This window comes from Salvelinus fontinalis, chromosome 9 (genome assembly GCF_029448725.1).
Source record: "Salvelinus fontinalis isolate EN_2023a chromosome 9, ASM2944872v1, whole genome shotgun sequence".
NCBI classification, from domain to species: Eukaryota; Metazoa; Chordata; class Actinopteri; order Salmoniformes; family Salmonidae; genus Salvelinus; species Salvelinus fontinalis.
The window spans coordinates 58,984,932-59,006,248 of NC_074673.1; the positions used below are offsets into that span (position 1 = coordinate 58,984,932).

Below are 21,317 nucleotides of genomic sequence, written 5' to 3' on the forward strand. Positions count from 1 at the left end.
AGGCGACCAAGCACCCTGCGCACAAAGGACACATGCTCAGCGCGTGTAGCAGAGTATATCAAAATATCATCGATATACACCACTACACCCTGCCCGTTCAGGTCCCTGAAGATCTCATCTACAAACGATTGGAAGACTGATGGAGCATTCATCAACCCATATGGCATGACCAGGTACTCATAATGACCTGAGGTGGTGCTAAATGCTGTCTTCCACTCATCACCCCTCCTAATACGCACCAGATTGTACGCACTCCTGAGATCCAATTTTGTGAAGAAGCGGGCCCCGCGCATTGACTCCATTACTGTATTGATCAAAGGTAGCGGGTAACTATATTTTACCGTGATTTTATTAAGGTCTCGATAATCAATGCACGGGCGTAAACCGCCATCCTTCTTCTTCACAAAAAAGAAACTCGAAGAGGCGGGTGAAATGGATGGCTGAATGAACCCCTGACGCAGGGATTCAGAGATATAATTATCCATAGCCACTGTCTCCGCTTGCGACAGAGGATACACGTGACTCCTGGGATATGCAGCGTCTACCAGGAGATCTATCGCACAATCCCCCTGTCGATGGGGTGGTAATTGAGTCGCCTTCTTTTTACAGAAGGCGAGTGCCAAATCGGCATATTCTGGGGGAATGCGCACGGTGGAAACCTGGTCTGGACTTTCCACCGTAGTAGCACCAACGGAAACCCCTACACACCTACCTGAGCACTCTCGCGACCACCCCGTGAGAGCCCTCTGTGGCCAAGAAACAGTGGGGTTATGAGTAGTTAACCAGGGTAGGCCTAACACCAAAGAATACGCAGGGGAATCAATAAGGAAAAGACTAATCTTCTCCTTGTGACCCTCCTGCGTTATCATAGACAAAGGTGCGGTGACCTCCCTGATAAACCCTGACCCTATTGGTCGACTATCTAAGGCATGAATAGGGAAAGGCATATCCACAGAAACAATAGGAATCCCTAAACTATAAGCTAAATTTTTATTAATGAAATTCCCAGCCGCGCCTGAATCTACTAGCGCCTTATACTGGGAATGCAGGGAAAAATCCGGAAAGGTGACAGAGACAAACATAAGTGCAGCAGAGGGCTCTGGATGAGTATGGTGCCTACTCACCTGGGGTGATGCCAGAGTGCCCTGCCTGCCTTCTCTATTCCCAGAGGAACCAACCCGGCACCGATCAGCAGTGTGATCTCTGCGATCATAGATGGTGCTCGAGCGGGTACCCCCTCCGGTCTCCCTGCGCACCATCCCTCCCAATTCCATAGGTTCGGGAGAGAGAGTGCGGGAGGATGGAACAACCAGACCCCGATCTAGACGTCCCCGAGTAGCCAGCATGTTGTCCAGCCTGATGGACATGTCCACCAGTTGGTCGAAGTTGAGGGTGGTGTCTCTACAGGCCAGCTCCCGACGGACGTCCTCGCGTAGACTACAACGGTAGTGGTCGATCAGGGCCCTGTCGCTCCATCCAGCGCCGGCAGCCAAAGTCCTAAACTCCAACGCGAACTCGTGAGCACTCCTCTTCCCCTGCCTCAGATGATAGAGGAGCTCACCTGCTGCTCTGCCTTCGGATGGGTGGTCGAATACCTTCCGGAAATGGCAGATGAGCTCCTCAAAATGGTCCAACGCCTTATCCTCTCCACACACAGCGTTGGCCCACTCCAGGGCTTTCCCGGTAAGGCAGGAGATGAGGGCGAAGCTTTTCTCACGGTCTGTTGGTACTGGAGAGACCGTGGCCAGATACAAGTTCAGTTTTAGGAGAAAACCCTGGCAGCTGGCAGTATCTCCATTGTATCCCGTGGGTAGGGATAACTGGATCCTGTTCTGTTCCGGAGGGGAAAAAACGTTCGAAGGAATTCCAGGGGGTGGTGGAGGTACTGGACACGCTCCCTGTCTCTCCCAGCGATCCATACTCTGGACAATGCGATCCATGGCAGCGCACAGACTGTCAATCTCCGCCGCGTGTTCCAGGACGCGTTCCTCAACCTCCATTAGTGAAGTGCCTCCTCCTGCTGACTTCATTTTTTAGGGTCAGAGATTCTGTCACAATGGCGTGTATAAGTGGCAGAGGAAGTCAGGCGCAGGAGAGTCAAATAGAGTGTAGAATGGAGTACTTTAATTAAAGTCCTAGTAATCTGCTCCATAACACTCACGGAAAAAATATAAAACAAATCTGGGTAAGAAGACCCGTCGCACACCTATACACAATTAACACAACACATGACAACGAACAATCTCTGACAAACACATGAAGGGAAACAGAGGGTTAAATACACAACAGGTAATGAATGGGATTGACAACAGGTGTGTGGGAAGACAAGACAAAACCAATGGAAAATGAAAAATGGATCGATGATGACTAGAAGACCGGTGAAGTCGACCGCCGAACACCGCCCGGACAAGGAGAGGCAACGACTTCGGCAGAAGTCGTGACAGCTGAATACTTACGGAAATGTGACATTTACGATATATATATATTTATTAAATTTTGGGGCAAAAATTTCTAAAAACCTGTTTTTGCTTTTTAATTATGGGATATTGTGTGTAGATTGAGGAAAAAAACTTTTCAATCAATTTTAGAATAAGGCAGTAACATAGAAAAATGTGGAAAAAGTCAAGTATACACGGCCGTGACGATGAATGAAGAGAATTATCTCTGGAGGTAATGCTGTCGGCATTTGATCGTGAGTTATTCCATATCGGGAGAACAATTGGACCTGAGTTCCTGTACATTACCACAACCACACCATGAGTAGTTAATCATGAAACATATACCTATGCCTTTCCTTTTCCCAGAGAGTTCTTTCTTCCTGTCCCCGTGATGTACAGAGAACCCTGCTGGCTGTATGGATGTGGACAGTATATCTGGATAGAGCCATGATTCCGTGAAACAGAGTATGTTACTGTCCCTTGGCCCCCTTAGAAGCATCGAGTGTCACAATGGATGTCCAATCCTATGAATACTTTAATTTGAACACATTTGAAACTCAACACCCCATATGAAAACACTTTATTCCAGCGTTGTAATGGAAGGTTGATGAATCTATGACCTCATGATCATTAACGATAATTAACAAGTTCCGCATTACTGGGTCTCAGAGGCAGATTGTTGCCTAGCAACAGTTCACTTGGCAACCATGATGTCAGAGGCTGGCATCATGTTTAACCCTCTCCATTCTGACCGCTCCATCAAATAAGTGATAAGGGAGGTGTGCGTGTGTGCATGTCGTTGGTGCAAACTTAATGAAGTGCCCTACAGATTTTTTCCACTGCTTCTTCTTGGCTCAGCAAGGGCCCAGCTGTTACAGTATGCAGCACAAACACACACTGAAGTCACTCTCCGGCTCTGAAACTGATCCTCAACTCAATGTGACATTTATTCCTGATTATTATTTGACCATGCTTGTCATTTATGAACATTTTGAACATCTTGGCCATGTTCTGTTATAATCTCCACCCGGCACAGCCAGAAAAGGACTGGCCACCCCTCATAGCCTGGTTCCTCTCTAGGTTTCTTCCTAGGTTTTGGCCTTTCTAGAGAGTTTTTCCTAGCCACCGTGCTTCTACACCTGCATTGCTTGCTGTTTGGGGTTTTAGGCTGGGTTTCTGTACAGCACTTCGAGATATTAGCTGATGTACGAAGGGCTATATAAAATAAACTTGATTGATTGATTGAACTCTCTCTTGCCAATCCTTTCTCATCCAGCTCTATTCCTCAGTCCAAAATCCTCCAAACACACACACACACACACACACACACACATACATACACACACACACACACACACTCCCTGAACCTGCCCTTCAGCACATGGTGCCAAGAGCAGGTGAACCAAGCAGGAGGTGGGGGGACACCTGCCAGCTTTTTGCATTGATTAATTGATTTAATAAAGCTAATCCTTTACCAACAGCTACTCTTCCTTGGGTCTCTCTCTCTGTCACACACACACACACATTTTCTCTTACTTTCTCCACTGGGAAAATGCTTCATACAGTACCACTCTGCTTTACCCACAATCCCATTTGGGATTAAAAAAATGACTTGGGCTGCCCTGTTAATTATAAAGCATTCCTCATCTCAGGCCTTGCAACTGACACTCTATAAACCACTGGCACTCACTCCTTCCTGCACACCATTGATTGGTGTAACCATACCCTCTCGTCTCACCTCTCTTTTCTTCTCCTCTCGTCCATCTCTCCTTTCCTTTCCTCATTTTGCGTTTCCTTTCCTTGCCTCTTCTTGTCTCTTCTCTTCTCGTCAACCCAACACCTAGTCGATATCCAAGGTTTGCTATAATGACAATACCCAGTGACGTAATGGGAAACCGGGATAAGACAAGCAACCACTGAATATAAACAAAAGCGTATGACATTTTTAGAACCGTATTGTTTGCAGTTCAATATAGACCTATAAGATCGGTCACGGGGAGATGTTCATATTGAAACATATTTTCTTCTTTTGTAAAGTACTTCATTTGTTTGCTAAGATTAGCACAGATTTTCTCATCCGGTCCCAAGTTTGGGAACCAATGTCACAACCTCTCTCCCTGCTTGCTTCCTCTCTATATGTCTCTTCTGCATGCATTGCAGCCTGCCTCGGCCTCACCACTGTCTGTGTTTCACTAGTACTCTCTATAAAGCAATGTTATGATTAGAAATTAGTAGCTTATATTTTGCTCCTGCTGAGGTCAGGCTCTGTTTTTACGCTCGCTTCTTACTTCATCCTTCGAGCCAGCTAACTAGCTAGCTGGCTAACACTAGCCAGAGCCATTTAACCTGTCTAGGCTGAGGGTGCCGCTAGCGGCACTCCCCCCCCACCCCCACTGAAAAGGCAGAGCCGCGAAATTCAAAAAAAATATATTTTTTAAATATTTAACTTTCACACATTAAAGTCCAATACAGCTAATGAAAGACACAGATCTTGTGAATCCAGCCAACATGTCCGATTTTTAAAATGTTTTACAGGGAAGACACAATATGTAAAGATGTAAATCTATTACCTAAAAACACATTAGCATAATCCACCATCTTTTATTTGTCCACCAACACCAGTAGCTATCACCAATTCGGCTAAACTAAGATATTTATAGCCCCTAACCAAGAAAAAAACTCATCAGATGACAGTCTGATAACATATTTATGGTATGGGATAGGTTTTGTTAGAAAAATGTGCATATTTCAGGTAGATGGCATAGGTTACAATTGCACCCACCGTCACAAATGGACTAGAATAACTACATAGAGCAACGTGTTTACCTACTTACTAATCATCAAACATTTCGTAAAAATACACAGCATACACTAATCGAAAGACACAGATCCTGTGAATACAGACAATATTTCAGATTTTCTAAGTGTCTTACAGCGAAAACACAATAAATCGTTATATTAGCATAGCACATAGCACATAGCAGCCCAGCATTGATTCTAGCCAAAGTGAGCGATAACGTCAACATCGCCAAAATATATTAATTTTTTCACTAACCTTCTCAGAATTCTTCAGATGACACTCCTGTAACATCATATTACACAATCCATATAGAGTTTGATCGAAAATGTGCATATTTAGCCACCAAAATCATGGTTAGACAATGTGAAATGTAGCCCAGCTGGTGAGAAAATGTCCGTGCGCCATATTAGACAGTGATCTACTCTTATACATAAATACTCATAAACGTGACTAAAAAATATAGGGTGGACAGGGATTGATAGACAATTTAATTCTTAATACAATCGCGGAATTACATTTTTTAAATTATCCTTACTTTTCAATACAGTTTGCGCCAAGCGAAGCTACGTCAAAAAACATGGCGTCCTAAGCCACTAACATTTTTCGACAGAAACACGATTTATCATAATAAAAATGTCCTACTTTGAGCTGTTCTTCCATCAGTATCTTGGGCAAAGGATCCTTTCTTGGGTCTAATCGTCTTTTGGTGGAAAGCTGTCCTCTTGCCATGTGGAAATGCCAACTGCGTTCGGGATGAACTGGAAGCGTGCCCAGCAATTCACAGCGTTTCAGAAATAAATGTCCCAAAATCGCACTAAACGGATATAAATTGCTATAAAACGCTTTAAATTAACTACCTTATGATGTTTTTAACTCCTATAACGAGTAGAAACATGACCAGAGTAATATTACTCCCTCCACTAATGCTTGGAACAAGTGCGGGTCGATGTCCTCCAGGCGCATAACGCAGCAAGAAAAGAGTTCCTAGCTACAGGGTTTTTTCATTTGTAGTGCCTGTGAACGCGCAATCGACCCCATTCAAATCGTCATCACGTAAAGGCATCCAGGGGAAGACGTAAGCAGTGTCCGTATACTCATAGCAATAACTGTGGCCTTTTAACTGACTCCAGATCAGGGGCCAACATTTCTGAAATCTGACTCCATGTCAGGGAAATTGCTGTAGAATGGGTTCTGTTCCACTTAGAGACAAAATTTCAACTCCTATAGAAACTATAGACTGTTTTCTATCCAATAATAATAATAATATGCATATTGTACGATCAAGAATTTTGTGGGAAGCCGTTTCAAAAATTACACGATTAGCATAAATAGTGACAACAGCGCCCCCAGCCTCAACAGGTTAACGTTACTGCAATACTAATTGAAGTCTCTGCCGGCAGCTAGCCAACTGACTGACGGACTGACATATCTACAGTATACGCGACTATAACATCAAGTTACAAAAAATATTTACACTTCCGTGGCTTCAATGAGAGAGGGCAGTTGTTCTCCCCTGCTACAAACAACCCCCCCCCCCCCAAAAAAAACTTGACTCTTGTAGAATGAGTGCACAACTGGTTATTAAAGTTCATTTAGTTGCTAATGACAGCCTGCAGTATCCCGGTTGGCCTTCAACTTGAGTTACTCAATGAGAGGGGGCAGCACTGAGCTAGACTTCAACGTCACTACCTGGAGTAGATCAAACTGCACATGTTAAATAATCCATGAGACGCCATCTTAACCGACTTCATTTGGCTTCAATGCGCTATTTAGTCTTCCCATAGGAATGAATGGTGTCACGTGACCAATGGATTTGTATATTCATGTACAGTGGCAAGAAAAGTATGTGAACCTTTTGGAAATACCTGGATTTCTACATGAATTGGTCATCAAATTTGATCTGATTTTCATCTAGGTCACAACAATAGACAAACACAGTCTGCTTAAACTAATAACAGACAAACAATTATACATGTTCATGTCTTTATTGAACAGACCGTGTAAACAATCATAATGCAGGGTGGGAAAAGTATGTGAACCCTTGGATTAAATAACTAGTTGACCCTCCTTTGGCAACAATAACCTCAACCAAACGTGTTCTGTAGTTGCGGATCAGACCTGCACAACGGTCAGGAGGAATTTTGGACCATTCCTCTTTACAAAACTGTTTCACTTCAGCAATATTCTTGGGATGTCCGGTGTGAACTGCTCTCTTGAGGTCATGCCACAGCATCCCCATCAGGTTGAGGTCAGGACTCTGACTGGGCCACTCCCGAAGGCGTATTTTCTTCTGTTGAAGCCATTCTATTGTTGATTTACTTCTGTGTTTTGGGTCGTTGTCCTGTTGCATCACCCAACGTCTGTTGAGCTTCAATTGGCGGACAGATAGCCTAACATTCTCCTGCAAAATGTCTTGATAAACTTGGGAATTAATTATTCCATCGATGATAGCAAGCTGTCCAGTCCCTGAGGCAGCAAAGCAGCCCCAAACCATGATGCTCCTCCCACCATACTTTAGTGTTGGGATGAGGTTTTAATGTTGATGTGCTGTGCCTTTTTTTCTCCACATATAGTGTTGTGTGTTCCTTCCAAACAACTCAACTGTAATTTCATCTGTCCAAAGAATATTTTGCCAGTAGCGCTGTGGAACATCCAGGTGCTCTTTTGCAAACTTCAGACGTGCAGCAATGCGTTTTTGGACAGCAGTGGCTTCTTCCGTGGAGTCCTCCCATGAACACCATTCTTGTTTAGTGTTTTATGTATCGTAGACTCGTTAACAGAGATGTTAGCACGTTCTTTAGCTGACACTCTAGGATTCTTCTTAACCTCATTGAGCATTCTGCGCTGTGCTCTTACAGTCATCTTTGCAGACGGAAGTGACAGTGCTGAACTTTCTCCATTTATATTCAATTTGTCTTACTGTGGACTGATGAACATCAAGGCTTTTAGAGATACTTCTGTAACCCTTTCCAGCTATATGCAAGTCAACCATTCCTAATCTTATGTCTTCTGAGATCTCTTTTGTTCGAGGCATGGTTCACATCAGGCAATGCTTCTTGTGAATATCAAACTTAAATTTTGTGTTTTTTATAGGGCAAGGCAGCTCCGATCTCGTCGCACAGGGATGTGAACAAATTTCTGCAAACAATTTGAAGGAAATACGATTTTTGTGCTTATGGAACATTTCTGGGATCTTTTATTTCAGCTCATGAAACATGGAACCAGTACTTTACATGTTGTGTTTAGATTTTTTTTTATTGGTATAATTCAATGTGGCAAAACTTAATCTTGGAGAAGTCATTAGCCTAGAGGTTCACATACTTTTTGCAATCTACACTGTGAATGTTTAAATGATGTATTCAATCATTTGTGTGTTATTAGTTTAAGTACACTATGTTTGTCTATTGTTGTGACTTAGATGAAGATCAGATCACATTTGATGACCAATTTATGCAGAAATCCAAGTAATTCCAAAGGGTTCACATACTTTTTCTTGCCACTGTATACAGTCATTGGTTTGTAGACACGGCAGGCAGTCGCGGTCGTTAAAAACATTGCCTTATGTCTAGCGTCTCTCAAACCCACTAGTCTGTCAGCTGCGTCTCTAGTTGCTTACTTGTATAGCCACTTGCCATTGGTTTGCTGAGCCCGACTCCGAGCTGGGTTAGTTCGTTTCACGTCTCACTGGCTCTCGGCCATAATTTATCATTATCATTATCAAATGTGTTTTTTTTTTGGCAGCTATATATATCCATAAATTGTGGCCCCAAATCTGCAACATATTTGAACAGTTTGCGGTAGAGCAGGGGTTTCCAACATTTTGTTTCATCTCTGTCCTAGATGAATCCAGTCTGAAGATGAACAGTGTGGACCACATCCCTCAGACTCTGGCCAGTCACAGTAGACCATCCTCAGTAGAGGAACAGTCACAAGAACACAGTCACTTCAGCAGCCAGCACGGAGCGGACATGCTCAAACCAGACCCCCGAGACACTTTCTATAGCAGTAAGTATGTGGTATAGCACCAGACAGCCATGCACATCTCTCTCTACCAGGCTTTTTCTCTCTTAATCTTACCCTATTTTTCCTTTTTTCAAGAAATGGCTCTACTCCAGTATCCATATATAGCATACCACTTTTTTTCTTTTTTTTTTTTTTTTTACATTTTAGTCTATTAGCAGATGCTCTTATCCAGAGCAACTTACAGTTAGTTCATCTTCAGATAGCTAGGTGGGACAACCACATATCACAGGCATAGTATGTACCCTTTTCCTCAATAAAGTAGCTATCAGCAGTCAGAGATGGAAATGGGGGGTGATTGAAGTGCACGTGTTGGTTCAGGAAAGTCTTTTTTAGAGTATGCATTCTAGTATAGACAGTGGAACGCAGTCTCTGTCTTCTCTCTCTCTCTCTCTTCCTCTCCTCCATCCTTCTCTCTAGCCCCTATGATCCAGGCATCTCGTCTGGAGAACGTGCTGCCAGCCTGTCTCTACTCTCCTACCTACGTCGTCAAAGACTTCCCCATAGCCAGATACCAGGGCCTACAGTTTGTAAGTCAGCCCTCCAGTTCTGTGCGTGGGTGTGTGTGTATGCATAAGTGCGTGCCTGCGTGCGTTCCTTCGTGCATGTGCGCGTGAGTGTCCGCATGTCCTCCTATTTAGGGGGGACTTACCCATCAAGGCATTTTGTGAGTAACCCCTCCTGGGAGAGAAGACAGGCTGTCACACATTGTGCGCGTTTCTGTGGTGTGTGGCCATGTCTGTGTGTGGGTGTGAGTATTCCCTGTGAAACATGCTAGAAACATGAGAACTTGAAACATGATATGAATGGGTGTGTATGCGTTTGTTTGTGAGAGACATAGGGTGTGTGTATGTGTGTGTGTGTGTGTGTCCATATATACGTATGTTAATGCATATGCATGCGTGTGTGTGTGTGTGTGTTTGTGGATGTGTGTATCCATGCATGTTTATATGCACACACACTTGTGTGTGTTCATACTAGGTTAATGGGGATGGCTCATTATCAGTACCCCTGTGGGGTCATTAGAGTGTGTCCCAAATGACACATACTCCCTACATTGTGCACTACCTTTGACCAGAGACCTATTGCACTCTATTGGGAATAGGGGGTCATTGGGGATGCTGCCCTGCACTATCACCTGTTTAGAGCAGCACACATCAAGGACTTACACTTCATATTCAAATGACCTTCAGCCTAGAACAAAGCAGAGAAGTACTACACTGAATTCTGATTAGCCTCCTCAGGCCACACAGAAGCAAATGTGACCGACCGGCTGGATTCGGTCTTAAGTGGCAAAATTTAAATGGTGTTTTTTTACATTGGATGAAAATAGAGACTCGGAGCTAGATAGTATATCATACACTTCGGTTGAGGAACAATGGGAAAGTAATCCTGCTTTGAAAGTTGATCAACTTGTAACCTCACTTTTGAGAAAATGGCCCTTGAATGTTTTGGTGCCTACTGGAGAGCTCTTCTTTGTCTACACCCATTCAGCATCGTTCACACCCTTTCAAGTTTTAGCCCCACACATTTCTTTAAGGATTCACATGTGAGACTATGTACTAAACAACCAAATATTTCAAGACTTAAAGCTGGCTTATACTACAGGTGTGTTCGTCAATTTAATCTGGAATGCCAGAGTGTGCTCTGGGCCTCCGTGAACTCAGAGCATTGTCAGATTGTCCGTTCGTAAATTCAGAGTATTTTGCCCTCGGAGCGTTCAGAGCGCACACTTGTCGCTCTGGGCGAAAAGTAGGGTTGATCCGAGCGTTAAAACCAGCAGTCAAGCACCCAAGCTAACTGGCTAACGTTGGCTAGGTTGCTAGCTACTTCCAGACACAAATGAGAGAACAGCTCACTCTGACCATTTTACTCACCCTAGCAGAGCTGGTTACGCTGTTTTTATGTTATCCAGAGCGTTGGTGACTGCAACTGTCCTGCTGCCAAGAATTGAATTACGCTTCTTTGCCAACGTTTACTGACACCGGCCATGTTCAACGGGTGTTGAGCGTTTCTAAATTAGTCAGTTATTCTGCGCTCTGGCACACTCAGACGAGATTGCTCTGAAATTGGAGTAGATAGCCAGAGCAAATTTACCAGCTACGTCTATCGACAGTTGTCGCAGTGACATCATAAACATTTTATTAAAATAGTTACTTGCATAGTGGAGTCTTTTGTTTAGACATGTAGCTAGTTAGCTAAACAATGAACCATAATCCCAACTCATAGCGTTACTACCCTGCATGAATCTGCAGGTAGCTAACCAACCAAGTTCAATGTTAGCTAGCTAACATTAGGCTATAACGAGCATTGCAAATGGCTCTGAGATATGAATAATATTGCTACACAGATCATACATGTAACTTTAGCTTGCTTACCAGCCAGCTAAAGTTAGCTAGCTAGCTAATAGTACACTTTAACCTAAAAATAAAACTTTCTGACAAAATTTTAAATGTGTAATATCTGAAAATGTAGCTAGCTATACTCTCTTACCTTTATTCATGGATGGATGCTTCTCCCTCTCTGTCACGGATGCCATTGTTGCCCAGTTTGAAGATGTAATTCGGAGACAGGTGTTTTAGACAACAGCCTTCTTGCATATTTATGATCAAACGCCAGCATTTTCTCCATCTCCTTAGCTATCATACTCTAAATCCAATGATTTCAAAACTCTGTTCTCCAGAAGGTGGAGAGCAACACTTATGCAGTTCTACTACGTGATATCTTTTAAAAAATGTGTTAGAAAGGATTACCTACACATACTGACCAGCTCATATTATAGACAGTAGCCAGCTACATGGCAGACCAATCCGAACTCATCTCTTGGCATGTCCAGCCCACTCATTATCTCAGTCAATCATGGCTAGCGGGAAGGTTTCTGTCTTTTTCCATGGCTTAACCAACTAGGCTCGTAATTTAAATGTTTTATTCGTATTTACAGATGGTATACACGTTTGTTATGAAGGCACATGAAAGTTCAAGAAGGCATTTCTGCCCCAAAAAAAACATAAAAAAAGAAGAAATAAGTTTCATGAAGACATTCAAATGGCGCTCCTGTGAAGTAGTGACGCGCGACATGCGCCAAGTTTCCTGAAACGAGTCACATATGAAAAGGCAAACGCATTCATCATTGTCCGTTGTTGTCTGTCAAAAGTTCAGCTAATCTCTACTTTTTCAGAAATGTTGCATGCAAGGTGTATATGCTGTGCATTTTTTTCTGACAACCCTCTTCGTTGTCCATCAGCCGTCAAAACATTGTCTCAATCCGTCATTTCCACACACAAAATCTCTGTGTGGCCGTACCCTTACTCACTGCCCACAATGAATTCAGCGAACAGCACGCAGGGGCTGAGATGGCGAGAGAGAGAGGGAGGGGGTCGTCAGCTTAACAGCAATCTCTCCTACACTGGGTTTGTTTTTACACAAAACGTTTACACAAAATTGTTTCTCAATCAAAGTTGAGTGTCTGATAGCTAAGATTTAGCGACATTCATGTTCTGGCCATCTCAGAAACATACTTAGATAATTAATTTGATGATGCAATAGTAGCTATACATGGCTATAGAATATATAGTAAAGATAGAAATGCAAATGGGGGAGGTGTTGCTAAGTATGTCCAGAATCATATTCCATGTCAGATGAAGTAGAAGAACTATGGCTATAGGTTCATCTGCCTCAGCTAAAGACTATTCGCGTAGGAAGTTGGTATAGACCACTGCATGCTTGATGTCATTATTTGGAGTAAATGTGTGAAATGCTGGATATTATACAACGGGTGGGTCTAGTCCTGAATGCTGATTGGTTAAAACTGCATTCCAGCCGGTGTCTATTCCACAAGTTACCACCAGCTAAATGTATGACATTATGCCCTTTTACTCTGTTCCATCTGACTGCGCAATCCACTGTCTAATCAGCCCAGCCAAGCAATTTATAAACTTGATCTCCACTATAAAAACCATCTAGACATCATCTTACATTTCTTTTAGACTAACATTTAGTTTTCAACAGTAGAGATTTGTATAAGCCTTGCTGTCTGTCTCTCCGACATTTGATTTCCAGCTGTCCCATAGTAATGAACATATCGGGAGGAGAGAGACAGGCAGGCAGAATTTTTCAGCCAGTCAAAGTCGTGAATCAGCTGGCATAATTTCTATGGCTATATATAAAGAAAAGTAAATTGAAAAAAGGTCAAACGAAATTAAGTGCAGCTAGTTTGCAGTCTTTTCAGCTTCAGTTTGAAGTGATTGTGTTAGCTGTACTGTTGGCTAGCTCCTCTGAACAACAGTGTCCAGACGAGTGAGCACATTTTATATGCCGGCGAAATCACACATCATTAGCTCATTGTTATGAATGTATCCAAATAAATGTCACTAGAAAACAGCTTCAACAAATGGGGCTACTTTACTGTTATTCTGGCTGCACTTTTTGACATAACTCTAAGTTAGCCGCAGTTTGCTAGCTAACAAACAAGGGATAAGAACGTTGCAAGCCAGTATGGGCAATGGAACATTTAGAATGAACGACTGGGGTCGCGTCCATAGTTACATAACAAAAAGACCAAACGACTGGGTCACGTCTCTGGCAACCAAACCGAAAGAACGAATGACCATGTCAAGGTGGGGTGAGGTGAGTGTAGCTGGTGCATCGAAGTCAGGCGCAGGAGAGCAGAGATAAATGGACAAAGCACTTTACTAAGGCAATCATGTGCACAGAACGCAACTGCGTAACAAAACAAATGCCCAACGAACCAGTGAAGCAGCACAAAGTACAAAAAAACACAAGTACAGGCTGCCACAAAGCACGGGTAATAAAATAAACCCGGCACAAACCAGCCGGAAGCGTGCCAACCTCAACAATAAACAATAACACACACAGACATGGGGGGGAACAGAGGGTTAAATACACGACATGTAATGAGGGAATGAATACCAGGTGTGTGGGAAAACAAGACAAAACAAATGGAAAATGAAAGGTGGATCGGCGATGGCTAGAAAACCAGTGACGTCGACCGCCGAATGCCGCCTGGACAAGAAGAGGAACCGGCTTCGGCGGAAGTCGTGACAGACCAGCCGGCTTGGGTAGCAACCATAGATTTGCGTCGGGACTATATCTTCTGGAAGGATGAAATTGTATGAATAAATTCATTCAAATAACGTTAATGAAATATGTCAATCATTATTTGAATATGTTGGTAACCCGTATAAAAGTGATGATGCATTCGAAGCCAGTGTTTGGACTTCATCTTGGGCCTAACAACACCCGTACCAATATATCCTCCAAACACCGGCTTCTTGGGCATTATCCCTTAAATGTATGTGATATCAACAGAGAGGTACATTTTCTGGGTGGCCTAAATATTGACTGGTTGTCATCAAGCTGTCCACTAAAAAAGAAGCCGTAACCAATGCCTGCAATCTGGTTCAACCTACCAGGGTATTTACAAACAGAACAGGAACTAAATCATCCACCTTTATTGATCACATCTTTACTAATGCTGTAGAGATCTGCTCTAAATTAGTATCCACACCCATCAGATGTAGTGATCATAAAGTTTCAAAGTTTAGACCTAAGATTCTGTATAAATGATCATACAAGAGGTTTTGCAATGATTCCTATGTTGAAGATGTGAAAAATATTTGTTGGTCTGATGTGTTTTATGAGGGACAACCTGACGCCTGACTTGAATTCATTTAACTATCATGACACAAGGTGAAACCCAAATACAGACAGAGGAGGCAGATGGTTGGAGTCTTACAATATTTATTAATCCAAAAGGGGTAAAGCAAGAGAATGGTCGTGGACAGGCAAAAGGGTCAAAACCAGTTCAGAGTCCAAAAGGTACAGAAGGGAAGGCAAAATCAAGGTCAGGGCAGGCAGGATGATCAGGCAGGCGGGAAAGTATTCCAGAGTCAGGCAGGGGTCAAAACCAGGAAGACTATCAAAAAGAGAATAGCAGAAGGAGTACGGGAAAAACACACTGATTTACTTGACTAAAATACAAGACAAACTGGCACAGAGAGACAGGAAACACAGGGATAAATACACTGGGGAGAATAAGCGACACCTGGAGGGGGTGGATACAATCACAAGGACAGGTGAAACAGATCAGAGTGTGACAGAAACGGCTTCTTTCTATTACTGATAGGCATGCGCCCATCAGGAAACTGATTGTCAAACCTTCCAAATCCACATAGATGGATGTGAGGGAAGAGGCAAATGGAATAGCAAATAAGTCTGACAACATAGCAGACTGGCAAACATATAGTAAATTGAGAAATCACATAACTACACCAAACAAAAATAAACGATATTATGGAGCAAAAAAATATATTTAAAGAATTACAGTAAAAAGCTCTGGAGTACTTTAAATGAAATTCTAGGCAAAAAAGCAAACTCGGCTCCATCCTTCATTGACGCAGATGGCTTGTTCATAACAAAACCTTTTGATATTACCAACCACTTTAATAACTGTTTTGCTGACAAGATTAGCAAAATTAGGCATGACATGCAAACAACAAATGCTGAGCTTTCTTATTAATGCATAATGGACCAAATAAGGACAGACAAGCGCTGTAGTTTTTTTGCTATCTTTAAATAAGGACATACCACCTGGTACCGACAACCTGGATGGTAAAATGCTGAGGTTGGTAGCGAAATCATTGCGACTCCGGTTTGCCACATCTTCAATTTAAGCCTAGTAGACGGTATGTGCCCTCAGACATGGAGGAGGCAAAGGTCATTCCGCTACCCAAGAATAGCAAAGCACCCTTTAATGGTTCAAACAGCTGACCAATCAGCATGTTACCTGCTTAGCAACCTTTTGGAAAAAATGTAGTTTGATGAAAGTGGTTTGCAAAGAAGGGCATCTAATTGGTAGATGGGTAAAAAAAAGCAGACATTGAATATCCCTTTGAGCATGGCAAAGTTATTAATTACACTTTGGAGGGTGTATCAATACATCCAGTCACTATAAAGATACAGAAGCCCTTCCTAACTCAGTTGCCGGAGAGGAAGGAAACCACTCAGGGATTTCACCATGAGGCCAATAAGGATATAAACAGTTACAGAGTTTAATGGCTGTGATAGGAGATAACTGAGGATGGATCAACAACATTGTAGTTACTCCACAATACTAACATAAATGACAGTGAAAAGGAGGAAGCCTGTACAGAATAAAAATATCCCAAAACATGCATCCTGTTTGCAACAAGGCACTAAAGCAATACTGCACAAAATTTGGTAAAGAAATTCACTTTTTGTCCTGAATACGAAGCGTTATGTTTGATGCAAATCCACCACAACACATTACTGAGTACAACTCTCCAAATTATCAGGCATGGTGGTGGCTGCATCAAGTTAGGGGTATGCTTGTCATCTGCAGGGACTAGGTAGTTTTTTTAGGATACAAATATACTAAATAGAGCTAGGCACAGGCATATTCTGACCTTGAATTTAAGCATGAGAATAGTTGTGTTGTGTCTTTACTGTGGTTAAATGAGATGACATGCTATTTTCAAACCGATTACCTAACGTTTAATTATTTGATTAAATTATTCAGGCAATAACTAACTCATTAGGAATCTGGGGCACCACGGAAGCATTAGTTTATATATTATTATTATTTATTTGTTTCACCTTTATTTAACCAGGTAGGCAAGTTGAGAGCAAGTTCTTATTTACAACTGCGACCTGGCTAAGATAAAGCAAAGCAGTTCAACACATACAACACAGAGTTACACATGGATTAAAATAAACATACAGTCAATACAGTAGAAAAATAAGTCTATATACAATGTGAGCAAATTAGGTGAGATAAGGGAGGTAAAGGCAAAACAAAGGCCATGGTGGCGAAGTAAATACAATTTCAGAGATTTTTGTAGTTCCAGTCAATGGCAGCAGAGAACTGGAAGGAGAGGCGACCAAAGGAGGAATTGGCTTTGGGGGTGACAAGTGAGATATACCTGCTGGAATGCGTGCTACGGGTGGCTGCTGCTTCGGTGACCAGCGAGCAGAGAAGGCGGGACTTTACCTAGCAGGGTCTTGTAGATGACCTGGAGCCAGTGGGTTTGGTTACGAGTATGAAGCGAGGGCCAGCCAACGAGAGCATACAGGTCGCGGTGGTGGATAGTATATGGGGCTTTGGTGACAAAACAGATGGCACTGTGATAGACTGCATCCAATTTGTTGAGTAGGGTGTTGGAGGCTATTTTGTAAATGACATCGCCGAAGTCGAGGATCGGTAAGATGGTCAGTTTTACGAAGGCATGTTTGGCAGCATGGGTGAAGGATGCTTTGTTGCGAAGTAGGAAGCCAATTCTAGATTTAACTTTGGATTGGAGATGTTTGTGAGTCTGGAAGGAGAGTTTACAGTCTAACCAGACAACTAGGTATTTGTAGTTGTCCACATATTCTAAGTCAGAACCGTCCAGAGTAGTGATGCTGGAAGGGCGGGCAGGTGCAGGCAGCGATCGGTTGAAGAGCATGCATTTAGTTTTACTTGTATTTGAGAGCAGTTGGAGGCCACGGAAGGAGAGTTGTATGGCATTGAAGCTCGTCTGGAGAGTTGTTATCACAGTGTCCAAAGAAGGGCCAGAAGTATACAGAATGATGTCATCTGTGTAGAGGTGGATCAGAGACTCACCAGCAGCAAGAGCGACATCATTGATGTATACAGAGAAGAGAGTCAGCCCAAGAAGAGTCAGCCCCCATAGAGACTGCCAGAGGCCCGGACAACAGGCCCTCAGATTTGACACACTGAATTCTGTCGGAGAAGTAGTTGGTGAACCAGGCGAGGCAATCATTTGAGAAACCAAGGCTGTTGAGTCTGCCGATGAGGATGTGGCGATTGACAGAGTCGAAAGCCTTGGCCAGGTCAATGAATACGGCTGCACAGTATTGTTTCTTATCGATGATGATTAAGATATCGCTTAGGACCTTGAGCGTGGCTGAGGTGCACCCATGACCCGCTCTGAAACCAGATTACATAGCGGAGAAGGTACGGTGGGATTCGAAATGGTCGGTGGTCTGTTTTTTAACTTGGCTTTCGAAGACCTTAGAAAGGCAGGGTAGGATAGATAGAGGTCGGTAGCAGTTTGGGTCAAGAGTGTGTCCCCCTTTGAAGAGGGGGATGACCGCAGCTGCTTTCCAATCTTTGGGAATCTCAGATGATACAAAAGAGAGGTTGAACAGGCTATTAATAGAGGTTGTAACAATTTCGGCAGATAATTTTAGGAAGAAAGGGTCCAGATTGTCTAGCCCGGCTGATTTGTGGGGTCCAGATTTTGCAGCTCTTTCAGAACATCAGCTGACTGGATTTGGGAGAAGGAGAAATGGGGAAGACTTGGGCAAGTTGCTGTGGGTGGTGCAGTGCTGTTGACCGGGGTAGGGGTAGCCAGGTGGAAAGCATGGCCAGCCGTAGAAAAATGCTTATTGAAATTCTCAATTATAGTGGATGTATCGGTGGTGACAGAGTTTCCTATCCTCAGTGCAGTGTACAGCTGGGAGGAGGTGATGTAATTCTCCTTGGACTTTACAATGTCCCAGAACTTTTTGTAGTTTGTGTTGCAGGAAGCAAATTTTTGCTTGAAAAAGCTAGCCTTGGCTTTTCTAACTGTCTGTGTATATTGGTTTCTAACTTCCCTGAAAAGTTGCATTTCACGGGGGCTGTTCTATGCTAATGCAGAACTCCACAGGATGTTTTTGTGTTGGTTAAGGGCAGTCAGGTCTGGAGAGAACCAAGGGCTTTATCTGTTCCTGGTTCGAAATTTCTTGAATGATGCATGCTTATTTAAGATGGTGAGTAAGGCATTTTTAAAGAATAACCAGTTATCCTCTACTGACGGGATGAGGTCAATATCCTTCCAGCATACCCGGGCCAGATCGATTAGAAAGGTCTGCTCGTTGAAGTGTTTCAGGGAGCTTTTGATAGTGATGATTGGAGGTTGTTTGACCGCTGAGCCATTACGGATGCATGCAATGAGGCAGTGAACACTGAGATCTTGGTTGAAAACAGCAGAGGTGAATTTGTAGGGCAAGTTGGTTAGGATGATATCTATGAGGGTGCCCGTGTTTACGGCTTTGGGGTGGTACCTGGTAGGTTCATTGATAGTTTGTGTGAGATTGAGGGCATCAAGCTTAGATTGTAGGATGGCCGGGGTGTTAAGCATGTCACAGTTTAGGTCACCTAACAGCACGAGCTCTGAAGATAGATAGGCGGCAATCAGTTCACATATGGTATCCTTGGTCCGTATGAATCGGACCAAGGCGCAGCGTTGTATGCGTACATTCTATATTTATTAAAAGAATGAACACTGAACAAACTAACAAAACAACACAACGATCCGTGAAGCTAATATGAATAGTGCAGACAGGCTACTAAACATAGAACAGAACCCACAAACAGCAAAGGGTAAATGGCTACCTAAATATGATCCCCAATCAGAGACAACGATAAACAGCTGCCTCTGATTGGGAACCATATCAGGCCACCATAATCATACAAATACCTAGACCTACAAAACCCTAGACATACAAAAACCAGAGACAATACAAAACCCCTAGACAATACAAAACTAGCGTAATCCACCCTAGTCACACCCTGACCTAACCAAAATATAAAGAAAACAGATATCTCAGGTCAGGGCGTGACAATAATGTACAGACAAAGGTATGGTAGGATGTGAATACAGTGGAGGTAAACCTAGTCATTGAGTGATGATGAGAGAGATATTGTCTCTAGAAACATCATTGAAACCAGGTGATGTCATCGCATGTGTGGGTGGTGGAACTGAAGGGTTGGATAAGGTATAATGAGCAGGGCTAGAGGCTCTACAGTGAAATAAGCCAATAAACACTAACCAGAACAGCAATGGACAAGGCATAGTGACATTAAGGAGAGGCATGTTTAGCCAAGTGATCATAAGGATCCAGTGAGTAGTGAGGTTGGTTGGGGTCACGGCGATTCAGACAGCTAGCCGAGCCATCGATAGCAAGCTAGCATAGGATAGAGGTCTGTTTTTGGCCACACTGTGCGTTTCCGTCGGTAGATTAGTGGGGTTCCGTGTGGGAGAGGGGACCAATCCAATTGTCAAAATAGTTATAGTTATAGTGACCCAAGAAGATTGTTCGATAGACCTGTTCAGATAGCAGCCGATATGCTCAAGACAGCTAACGATTAGCGGGCCGCAGTTAGCAGATGGGCGTTCAGGTTACGTCGCGATGGAGGGGCCAGTTGAATAACTCCCTCGGGCAGATAACGTCGGTAGTCCAGTCGTGAAGGCCCGGTGGGGCTCCGCATCGGCAGTAAAACGGTCCGGATAGGTGATTGTAGCCCAGGAGTGGCTGATGGAACTCTTCAGCTGGCTCGCTCCGGGATAATTGGTGTTTGCTCCGGAATCGACGTTAGCCAATAGTCACTCGAATAGCAGCTAGTTAGCTGCAAGAGCTTGCGGTAGAAATCCGGGGATATGGAGAGAAAATAGGTCAGGTATGCTCTGGTCTGAGTCGCGTTGTACAAAACTTGGCGATAGCTTTCCGAGCTAAAGTATACTTGATGACCACTAGCCGTGGTTAGCTGAATAACCTAGTGAGCTAGTGAGCTAGTGAGCTGGCTAACTTCTGGCTAGCTTCTGTTGTGGATTTCGGATACGAGGTGAATAATACTTTTGGGAAAAAACAGATCCGCACCACGTTTGGCGGGTTGCAGGAGAGTGTTTTGAAGTTGAGTTTTTAGAAAAAAAAATATAAAAAGATATGCGAATAAAAAGATATAAAATATATATACACGGGACAAGACGAGGACAAAGGACGTCTGACTGCTACGCCATCTTGGAAAGTAATATGTATAAAGTATATAAGTAAGTATATAAAGCGGCTATCTCCCAAATCCACTCTTAAAGATCTGAAGATCTTTTATATCAATAGCAGTCAATTATTAATTATTCTTTACCTTCTATCAGTCTCATCTGAACATCATAAAATTCTTGGTTATCTGCACGAATCCTAGCATAAATGATGAATCAGCCATATACAAATTTGCTTAATAATTTATTTACTAACTA

The 21,317-nt window shown here is 43.1% G+C and overlaps 1 protein-coding gene across 1 annotated transcript in view; it reads left to right on the top strand.

The window, feature by feature from the left end:
* Positions 1-21,317, top strand: part of b4galnt4a (beta-1,4-N-acetyl-galactosaminyl transferase 4a) — a 430,046-nt gene that overhangs the window by 388,311 nt on the left and 20,418 nt on the right. Inside the window, exons 10-11 of the mRNA XM_055934959.1 lie at positions 9,079-9,243; positions 9,679-9,788. Of these exons, the coding sequence (XP_055790934.1) occupies positions 9,079-9,243; positions 9,679-9,788 (275 nt within the window). The remainder of the gene's footprint in view (positions 1-9,078; positions 9,244-9,678; positions 9,789-21,317) is intronic.